Source organism: Sminthopsis crassicaudata, chromosome 1, assembly GCF_048593235.1.
Source record: "Sminthopsis crassicaudata isolate SCR6 chromosome 1, ASM4859323v1, whole genome shotgun sequence".
NCBI lineage: Eukaryota > Metazoa > Chordata > Mammalia > Dasyuromorphia > Dasyuridae > Sminthopsis > Sminthopsis crassicaudata.
Window position 1 is genome coordinate 298,135,070 of NC_133617.1, and position 11,093 is coordinate 298,146,162.

The 11,093-nt window shown below is 34.3% G+C and overlaps 1 protein-coding gene across 3 annotated transcripts in view; it reads left to right on the forward strand.

Moving 5' to 3' along the window:
• Positions 1-3,467, forward strand: part of LRRCC1 (leucine rich repeat and coiled-coil centrosomal protein 1) — a 41,983-nt gene extending 38,516 nt beyond the window's left edge. For 2 of the 3 annotated variants that reach the window (XM_074278975.1, XM_074278976.1), the window contains 4 exons: positions 730-938; positions 1,319-1,456; positions 1,590-1,725; positions 3,107-3,467. In XM_074278975.1, the coding sequence (XP_074135076.1) occupies positions 730-938; positions 1,319-1,456; positions 1,590-1,725; positions 3,107-3,229 (606 nt within the window). In that variant the 3' untranslated portion in view covers positions 3,230-3,467. The remainder of the gene's footprint in view (positions 1-729; positions 939-1,318; positions 1,457-1,589; positions 1,726-3,106) is intronic. The other variant, XM_074278974.1, reaches the window with a different exon arrangement.
• Positions 3,468-11,093: the final 7,626 nt, after the last annotated feature.

Here is an 11,093-nt window from a genome sequence, read left to right on the forward strand (position 1 = left end):
GAAGTCCTTATCTGACCAAATGATGCACAAGAGGATGGTAGCAATATTTCCTATTTTTTCCTTTGAGGTAGAGACTTTAATTTTACCATATGTCTGTCAATTTGCCAGATTAACAAGTATCCAACATCTTAGACACTGAAGCCCCTTCCTCTTTTTCATAAAGCAACTGTAAATATCCCCCCCTGTTTTTTTTTAGCAGGTTGAAACATATGAATCTATTTTAAATCTTTTTTCACAGCTCACATCTATTCATAATCCTTTTTAGAATTAATCATATATTTTGTTTTAGTTTTTAACCTCTTCCACTTCCTAAAACTTCTGCATAATATATTTCTTAATTTTTACTTACTATGAATTAATTTTGCAAATCCTCCATATGTACAAGGGATTATTTTTATCATACTATACCATTAAAACTGAGGTTCTAATAGGATCCTGGAGTTTGTTTTAAAAAAACAAATGCATCTCATTCATAAATGATCACAATGAAATAAAAATATAAAGGATTAAAAATCCTTGATAATTCTTAATTCACATTTACTATAAACATGTATTAGTTATTTGCCCTTTTTATAAATTTCACAGTAAATAGTTCCTTAAATGCCTTTCACAGTAAACTTTCAAGTTATTTCTTAACTTTTAAGATATCTTTTTCTTACATTACCTTGTAAAGTAGCAAAACAGCATTTCAGGGATAGTAAAAAATAATATATTGATTTTTCTACAAAGAACTTACAGGAAAGAGATGACATTATTAGAAGGTTACGAGAAGAAATCATTGAAATACATAAAAATACTCAAGAACAGCTTGATGAAAAAGCTGCACAATTGGAAGAGCTAATGGAGAAACTGGAGCAGCAATGTGAGAGAAAAGAGGATCTAAAACAACAGTTGAAAGAAAAGGAAGCAGAACTTGGGGAAATTGAGAAAGCCTACAGGTATGTGACAGTATCATCCTCATCATCATAGTTAGCATTTTTTTAAGTACCTCTTATGTGCCAGGCATTGTACACTTAAAAAATTTTGGCTCATTTAATCTTCACAATATTTCTCAGAAGTAGGTTTATTGTTGTTGTTATTCTCATCGTACAGATGAAGAAAGTGGGACAAGCAGAGGCTAAATGACTGTGGCCTAAGATCATATAGCTGTTACATGTTACATATGGTGGCTGGATTTGAACTCAAGACTTTCCTGACTTCAGAACCAGCACTTTATCCTCTACACTACTTTCCTGCCTTCTAAATGAATGAAAAACTATTATAATACATTGAATTGACATAACAAATTTCTTTCTAAAGCCTTTTGCTTTCATTTCAGTGCAATTAATAAGAAGTGGCAAGATAAAGGAGACCTATTAAGTGGTCTTGAGGTACAAGTTAAACAAATGAAAGAGAAATTTGAAACCAAAGAAAAGAAACTCATTGAAGAAAGAGACAAAAGTCTTCAAAATCAAAAGTAAAATTTACTTTTAAATATCTCTTGGGATTTTTTGTGTTCAGAAGTAGAAATTTATGTTTTAGAAAAAAATATCTTTTTAGAAAATAAATAAAGCCACCACATAAAATGTCTTTGTATGTGCTTCCTACAGGGCTACAATGGAAAGGCTTCATTCTGTGGATGATAGTTTTAGAAAGCAACTTGAATCAATGGTTGCAGCCCATCAGGCAGAACTTCTCCAACTGGCAAATGAAAAACAAAAGCAAATTGATGCTGCAAATGAAAAGGTAATGTTGATAAAGATATCTTTTAACTTCCATATCCAGTGTAATATTTTATAGTTAAGTGAAGTGACTCATTCAATTGTGGTGGGGCAGATTTCAAGACTATATGAGTGTAAAGAATGATATCTAAAAGTAATTGGTTCCAAATCAAGATGTTGGTAACACTTGAGTCAGTGAGCAGTGCTAATTAGGAGACAGTTTTCTAAATTTTGATTTCAACATGGGACACAGCATATTGTGTTCTGCAACAGCGCATTGTATCCTTATCCACAGGCAGCTATTTCACAAAAAAAATTTTGGATAAATGTTAATGGATTAGCACAACTCATTCTGGCCCTTTGGGAAAAAACTGCTCAAAGAAAATGCTTTTCTGTAACAGGCATCTTTTTAATCTACTTAGTTACAGTGACAATTTGTGAAATAGGACGTTTAGGAGAGGTCAACAAATAAAGTCTGATTTTTCTTATTAATTTTGATATGATTCTGAGAAATTCAAGTATTTACATGAATATGACAGTTGGAGATTCAAAATTTTAAAATGGAAAGGTACAGAAATAGAAAGGCAAATCAATATCCAGAGTAAATGTGATACTTAAAGTTTAGTATCAATTTTATTAGACATAATTAAAGTGGAAATTTGTTTGGCTCAACTATACATAATTGCAATAGAGTTTGTTTGGGTTTTTTGTTTGTTTGTTTTGTTTTTTTACTTTCTCAGTGGATTGGGGAATAGGAAAATGAAATGAGAGCATTTGGAATTGAAAATAAAATTGATTTTTTTTTAAAGTTGCAGGTATGGAAGTAGAGATTAAGTGAACAAGAGAGCAGACGTGGCAGTCATGCCACATAGAACTAATTGTTTTAGCTATTAGAGTAGAGTAGCTTTTTGAGAAAAAGAAAGAGAAAAATAGCAGGAGTCTAGCTAGTTCAGAGAAATAACAATCAAGGAGCTGGGCAAGAAGATGTTACAGGAAAGACATTTATTGGGCTATGAAGTAGGAAGAAAATCAGATGTGTTTTCAAAGAAATTAAGAGATGAATTTCACAAGACGATAATTGTTAGATAAAAATACTACCAAACAATGAATATGGTGGAGAAAAACAAATATTTTCATTACAATGCCCAGATTGAAAACCATCTTTAGAGTATTTTTCTGTTTATAGAACACTCATCTTAATTTTTAAATAGATCCACTTTAGTAATTTAAACTTTCACTTTATTTTAGTAATAATAATTTTTAAATGTCACAGTGAAAAATTTCTAAGGGAACAGATTCCATGAACTAATTAGATTGACTTATACAATTTTTCCAATAGTTCTTTTGTAAATACAGTTTGATATTAGGAAAATTTAAAATGTTCTAAATCTTGGTTGTCAATTTAGGTTTCTCAGGTTGAAGATGAGATGCGTCAACTTCTGCATGAAACAGCACGAAATAAAAAGGCTATGGAGGAAAAAATAAAGCGACTTACTTTTGCTTTAAGTGATATTCAGCAAGAATTTTGATGGTCCTGAGATTTCATCAAGTTGAAAGGGTCTTGTAAATCTAATATAGATCATATTATCAGCAATCAAATATTCTACTGCTGTGCCTTTAAAATCTTTTTCTATATGTTCCAATATGAATATAATTTAAAGCTTTTTTTGATCAAATATTTACTAAATATATGTATAGTTTTGTTAAATTATTTGTACTTATATGTCAAAGAATGTATTGTCAATAAATTGAAGGCACTTTTGTCTTGTTTCTTGTAGTAGAAGTTGTTTCCAAATATATGTACTATTTTTAAAACAAGATTTTTTAGTTTTTTTATAAGAGAAGACATAAGTAAACCCAACAATATTTTTTAATCATGATAACCCTCATGATAACTGTTAAGACTATACTAATGGATTGGTAGATTGATGTTTTTAGCAAAACACATTAGCTGAAAAGCATTTTACTGACTAAGGTCAGTCAATCAGTACTGATTTTAGTTCTTGTACTATATACAGGCACAGTGTGAGGTGCTAGGACTATGAAAATAAACGTGAAACAATTTCCTTGAGAAGCTTACAATTTAGTGGAGGGTGTGGGAAAGCTAATAACATGTACCTAGGTCTCTGAATATATAGACAATAAATAAAAGGTAACTGGCATGAGGAAGGCACTAGCAATCGAGATTGGGACAGGTTTTGTATAGAGGGTGATAGTGAGTTGAGCCTTGAAGAACACTAGGCATTCTGCAAGACAAGGTGAGAAGTAAAGAGATTCTAGACACAGAGTAAAGTCACAGAAATTAGAGATGGGAATTTGCCTTCTAAAGAACAGTGAGGGGGGCAGCTAAGTGGCGGAGTGGATAGAGCACCAGCCTTGAATTCAGGAGGACCCGAGTTTGAATCTGGCCTCAGACACTTAACACTTCCTAGCTGTGTGACCCTGGGCAAGTCACTTAACCCCAGCCTAAAATTAAAAAAAAAAAAAAAAAAAAAAACGAACAGTGAGGAGGTCAATTTGTCTGAAATGTAGTCTTCCTGAATCTAAAATGAAAAGGTAAACCATGGTCAGGTAATTAAGGGATCTAAATGCTAACTAGAAGGTTCTAATCTTGACCTTAGAAGTAATAAGTGAGCCTCTGGGACCTTCTGATTGGGGCATGATGAGACCTGCACTTATCAGAACATCTCTGGCAGCTGTAGGAAGGTTGAATTGGAGTAGGGAAAATTTTAGGTAATGAAATCATTTAGAAGTCTTATTCCAATAATCTAGATGAGAGGTTGAGGGCCAGAGACAGGGTGGTAACCATGTGAGTAAAAAAAAAGATGATAGATACAAGAGATATTGTGGAAGTAATGATAGGATGTGTGTACGTATCTTCACAACATCAAAATCCCCATTTTACAGAAAAGGAAACTGAGGCAGGCAAGTACAGTGGCTTCCCCAAGGTCATAGCTAGTGTCTGAGGATGGATTTGAATAATAGGATTTTATCATTTCTGACAAACAACTGGATATGTTGGATGAATAAAGATGATCTATTAGAATTTTGGTACCTTCACAAAAGGAATAGGGGAGTTTCCAAGATTTGTGGGTTGGGACAAAAGATAAGGAATACTGTTATAGCCAATTTAAATGTGAGATATCATAATATCCTATTTGAAATGTCCAAGAATGGAGCTCAGGATAGAGATAATAAATCTGTGGGGGCTGATGTTACGAAGAGAGAGGGAAGAGCTTCGAACATAGAACTAGAGGGCAGGATGTAGAAGATGGATCATAAGTAAATGAAACAGGAGGAGCCCTCGGACCAGTAGGAGAACAAGGAAAGAGCAGTATTGCCAAAGTTAGTGGTGAGGGTGCAGAAGGCAATCAACAAGACCAAAAGACTTCCAAAGTCATTTGGCTGTACAACCTCGATTGCCTTCTTGAACTTTTGAGGGCTCTGTTTACTCATCTGTAAAATAAGGGAGTTCAATGAAAGTATTATGTGCCAATTGTGAGCAAAATATGTGCTTGGCATCATGTGAAATAAAGTTTAATTACTTCCTAGAACTTAGAGAATGAGGAAACTAGTTGATCTCTAAGATGTAGTATTAGAATAATAACTAAATAACTCTTAAGACCCTATTTTTTATCCTAGTAAGAGAGTATTGTAGAAGATATCTGAATATTTCTCCTCTTTCCGTTGACATTTTTATGAATATAGTAAAGCTAACTCTGTAACATCTATTATTTCCAAACCACCATGCACTTTCATTTATTTTAATATTTCACTGAAACTTCAGATTCAAGTTATCAAAAACTTCCTGTCTTTTACTTCTTATCTTCCTAGAAATGATATACTTTTCCTTTCCATTTTTTGCCTCATTAAAAATAACACCTTCCTCTTAAATTATGCCTTTTATCCTCAAACACTAAATGTTCCAGGTAACTTATCCATATATGTGCTTTGTACACAAGCTCACCATTTTATTGCCCCATCTCCCTACCTTTGTCCCCTATAGTGAAATTCTCTCCCTCTCTTCAATTTTCAGTTTAAGTAGGAGCACCTACCTAAAAATCTTTTTTGATTCTCTTGTTAGTGCCCCTTTTCAAAATCAGTTTATTTTACATATATACTAACTTGAAGCAGCTTAATAATGCAGGGGATAGAATGCCAAAAATCAAGAAGAATTTTCTTCAATTCAAATGTGTAATCTAACTTGCTGTATGATTCTGGGCAAGTCACTTAGCCCTGTGTGCCTCAGTTCCTTATCTATAAAATGAACTGGAGAAGGAAATGACAAACCAGTCCAGTATCTTTGTCAAGAAAACTCCAAATGGAGTCACAAAGAATCAGACACAACAGAAAAACTATTCTGTAAATATGTCTGTAGCCCCCTTTCCAATAGAATGTAAGCTTCTTGAGGCAAACTAATTTTTTTAACTTTGTATCTCCAGCAGAGTAGTCCTTTAATAATTACTCTGTTGATTACTAATTTTTTTTCCTTTTCTCCATTACCTGCAGTTGTATCCTCTGTTTTTATCTGACTTCTATTCTTTCATAAGTCATAGTTTGCCACCCATATGTGGTACACCCCCAGTTTTTTATTGATAGTTCCAGCTGAGCATTTTTATTTAGATATTCTGCCAACATTAGGCATTTTTATCCAAATTCATCTTCCACAATCCTTTGTAATCTGATTTGTGTTAAAAAATAAAATCCTTCAGAACCTAGCTCCCCCGTATGTATCTAGTATTTTTACACATACTATCCAACACACTCTTGTCCAGTGACAGTGAACACTTTCACCTCTTAATCTGTAAAGTATGGGCTATTGAGAGATGGAGGGCCTTAAAGTCAGTCAGAATCAGGACATTTAGCTAGCACCAATGGTGAGAAGAGCCATTATCCAAATATATGCTAATAAAGCCATTGTCTCACATCAAATAGGTAGCCTTAAGTACTCTCTTGTCTGATTCAGAGTTTCAACTCTCTATATAACTCCAGGTATTTTCTCTGGCAATTTATGCCTCCATGTTTGGGATGCACTCTCTCCTCATATTTACTTGACTTCCTTGGCTTCCTTTAAGTCTCAACTAAAATCCCTTCTTCTATAGGAAGCCTATCTCAAACCCTCTTGAACAACATATACCTTACGTGTGTGTGTTTATACACACACAGAGAGGCATATATACATATATGTATGTATGTGTATATATCTATATGCATATATATGTGTAAAACTTCATGGGTTATCTCCATAAAGGAATTTCTTGAAGGCAGTAATTGTCTTTTGCTTCTTCGTGTATCTCCAACATTTAGTAAAGTATCTGGTGCATAGAAGGAACTTAATATTTTACTGAGTTTTTCATCAGCTTTAATACTTCATTCATCCTCTAATCAGCATATATACCCCCCAAAAAAGTATTATATCAATCCTTACTAGACTTGTCCCTCTAGAACACCACACACACAGAAATCAAGAACAATATTTTTAAAATACTGTTTAGATTTGTTACTCCCCTTTTCATAGCACCTTAATTGCTTTTAGTTCTTTCTATGATAAAATCCTAATTATTGGTTTTAGGACTTAACCTTGTTCCTTTTTACCTTATTGCCACTATTTTTTTTGCTGGACTTGTGGTATTAACTCCAAGAAAGCAAATCTATTTACTCTCCAGATTTTAAACCACCTGTTTCTACCTGAAATTATATATTACAAATGCCATTTCCCATACATCCTCTTTCCTCTGCCAAATCACATTCCTTCCTTCAAGGTGCTATTGAAAAATTTCTTTGTCCATGAAGCCTTTTCATCATAATCCCACCTGATTCCCGTCACTCCAACATTCTTTTTAGTACTTTTGTACATCTCTCTACAGCTGATTTATACTTTTAAATTTGTTTTTTTTTCTATTGCCACTTTTGGAAGCAAAGCTTCTTGAAAAAAATCTTTGCAATTTGCCAAAGATTTTAGCAGACTGCAAACTCAATACAAGGCAAGTGTCACATGATTATCCAAAAAGATTTTTTAAAAAACCCTAAGGTGACCTTAGGCTGCATCAAGTGAAATGTTTTCTAATATAAAGGATATGATTCCATTGTATTTAGTTCATATTTGGAGTATTGTATTCTAAAACACCTGCTGAATCTGCAAAGGATTCTGGAGAGAATGGTTAAATGGTGAGGAGACTTTATTGCATGTCTTATCTGACCCTAACACACTGGAGATGTTTAGCCTGGAGAAGATAACATTTGTGAGGCAAAGAGAAGTTGTCTTAATTATTGAAGGATGGTCACATAGATAAATTCTCCTTGGCCCCAGAAGGTAGACTCAAAGCAATGAGGGGAAATTGCAAAAAGGCAACTTAAGCTTAATGAAAAAAGACAAATTTTCTTACAATTAACGGTCTCCAAAAATGGGAAAGATTGCCTAAGGATGTAGTAAACTCTCACTCAAAGAGGTCTTTACAACACTTAATGAATGAAATAGGTACACAACAATAATGATGGTTACATCAAAAGGGAAAAATTGTTACTGAGAAAGTGAACCAGAAAAAGGCTTCATTCGGGAGCAGTTTTGGAGTTTAAAGGATAAGTAGGAATTCAAAAGGGAAAGAGGCATCTGGAATACTGGAGTAACATTGGCTTCAGAAGCAAGAATATAGGGAAAGAGACTTAGAACAGAATGGAGAGAGTGCATGGAGGAGAATTATCTATGGAGTATTTATTAAATGTCTACTATATGTCAGTTACTGAGCTAGGCACCAAAATACAATAAAGCTGTAAAGATAGTGTGTTACCAGATTGTGGAGACCCTTGAATGTTTATTTACTCTGGACACAAAAAGGAGTCCCTGAAGATTTTGAAGAATTAAATGTCATGACAATGTTTATGGCCCAGGAAAATTATTCTAGCTGAATCATAGAGTATGGATTCGAGGAACAAGAGCTAATAATAAGAAGAAAGACTTATTAGGAAGATATAACAATAATCCAGAAGGGACCGAAATTCTTTTAGGAGAATGGAAATAGATAAGAGGGGATGGATAGGAGATCCTGTAATAAGATAGTTCATATAGCACATTAAAGTTTAAACAATATATTTGCTTCCAAAAATATTATGTCCACCATCTTACAGACAAAACATCCTTAGAAAAGCTGAGATTTGCCCAGTCACGTGGTTAGTGGTAGGCCCAGAAATCAAATCTGCTGACTCCAAGAACAAGTAACTTTTCCTCTAATATCCATCTATTATGGAATCATAGCTCTAGCACTGGAAGGGATTTCTGAAGACATCTGGTCTAAGCCTCTAATTTTATATATTAAGAAACTGAAGCCAAGATTAAATGTTTGAACCAAGGATCACACAGGTATTAAACTTCAGAGGTGTAATTAAAATACAAGTATTCTGACCCTTGAGCTTTTCTCCTAATCTATATTGCCCCAAAGGCACTTGGTAAATGATCAATTATGAGAGATGAAGTAGAACTTATAATGTTAAACATGGAGGAATGTATGAGGTGTTGGCAACAGAAACAGTGAAATTAGAATGAAAAGCAATTTTAGGAATTGAGATAATAGGTTTTCACTATAGTTAGAATGTGGATTTGGAGCCCTGGAGAATAGAGACAATATTTGAGAATTATCTGGAAAAGGGACAAAGGTATGAAGAATATTGCTAAAGGAGAAAGCATGTGCATACTTATATGCATACATATATAAATACATATGGAGACAAGGAGAAGAAGAAAAATAAAGCGGGGAAAAGAGGAATTATAGAACCTTAGGGAATAACTAATTAAAGGCATGGAGAAGATTTGAGAAGGAAGAAGTAACTATGTAAGAAAACCAGGAAAAAGTGATGATACCAAAGGAAGAAAACATCCAGTAGGAGAGGGCTAGAAGGTGGTCAGCTACAAAAAAAGCAGAGAAAGGATGAAAACTCAAAACAATACAAAAACTAAAAACAACCTTGTGTGATTGGTTACATGCAGAAGCTAGACTGCAAAGATTAGGGAGAAGGAATGAAAACTTGGAAGTAAGTCAACTTAGTAATGACTTTTCAAACTTCAAGACAGTGAGTGGGCTGCACATCAATTGGGGAATTTGTTTAAAATTGTAGGACTTGAAAGATATGTAACATTATTGTGCCATAAGAAACAATAAATATGTAAATTTCAGAGAACCTTGAAATGTGCATAAATTGATGCAAGTGAAAAGAAGCAGATTCAGGAAAACAATATACTTAGCTACAACAGCAATGTGCATAAAAAAACAAAACAGAATGATGAGGTTTAGACCCAGAAAATAAATAAAGAAAAAATATCCCCTCTTTTGTTGAAAAAATGAATTACAGAATCTGTCTTTCCCTTATGTTGTTTGATTTCTCTTTGCAGTTTATTTATTGTTATAAAAGAAGTTTCACTGTGATGAGAAGAAAAGGATACATTTGAAAATCATTTTGATGTGAAAACAAGACAGTCTTTTTTTTTTTCAGTTTCAGCAAAGGGGTAGAGGCAGGAGATAGCTGGATTTGATGGGAGGAAAAAAGCAAAGCTTTTTTTTTTTTTTTAAGTAGAAGACAAATTTCTGTAACCACTAATAAGGTGGAGAAGGATTTCCAGCGACAGTCATTAAATCTACTAAGTTTCTAAGTATCAAAATGCAAATTGTTTCCAGGATCCTATTAGGAACCTCGCCTATCAGGACACCTGGGGTGGGAATGGAGTGGAAAGTAGGGATTATACTCTTGAAATACTCTTTGTATTTATCTCCCCAGTGTCTCTAGAACAGTGCCTATACATCGTAGAAATTTAATAAATAATTTTGGTTGCTTAATCCATAGGGGAATTGGACGAAATCGCTCCTAAGATTCCTTCCAGCACTAAAATTATTTGATTTTACTCGAGTATATTCCAATTTTTTATAACACTTTGTCCTAATTCCTGTACACAGGCTTCTTAAAGCTGAACAAAATTCTGGGTAAGAACCACAGAAATCAGTCCAGGTAAGACAGGTGTTCGAGGATTTTTCCTAAATTAAGGGAGCAGAGCTGGACGCAAACTTTACTTTTCCCCGCCTCCCCCTGTCCCCCTGATTTCTTTTTATTCCCTTTGGTGTCATTTTCAAAGGAGGTGACAAGATCAGCTTCTTTCTCGGAGCCAGGGGCAACAGAAATAAGGCACGGATGTGAAATAATTAATCACGCTCTTCTGGGAAGACACTTACACCATTACCTCCAGCATCTCCTCTCCATCTCCCACTCACCCAATCCCGAAGAGAAAAAAAAAGCGTCTCCGGGCAACGGCGGGCTTTGGCGTCACTTCCGGCCATTTAAACTCCTTTCTCCACCCTGCGTTTCCCCTCTTCTTCCCTCGCTCGCCCCCAGCCCCAGAGCTAAAGCGTT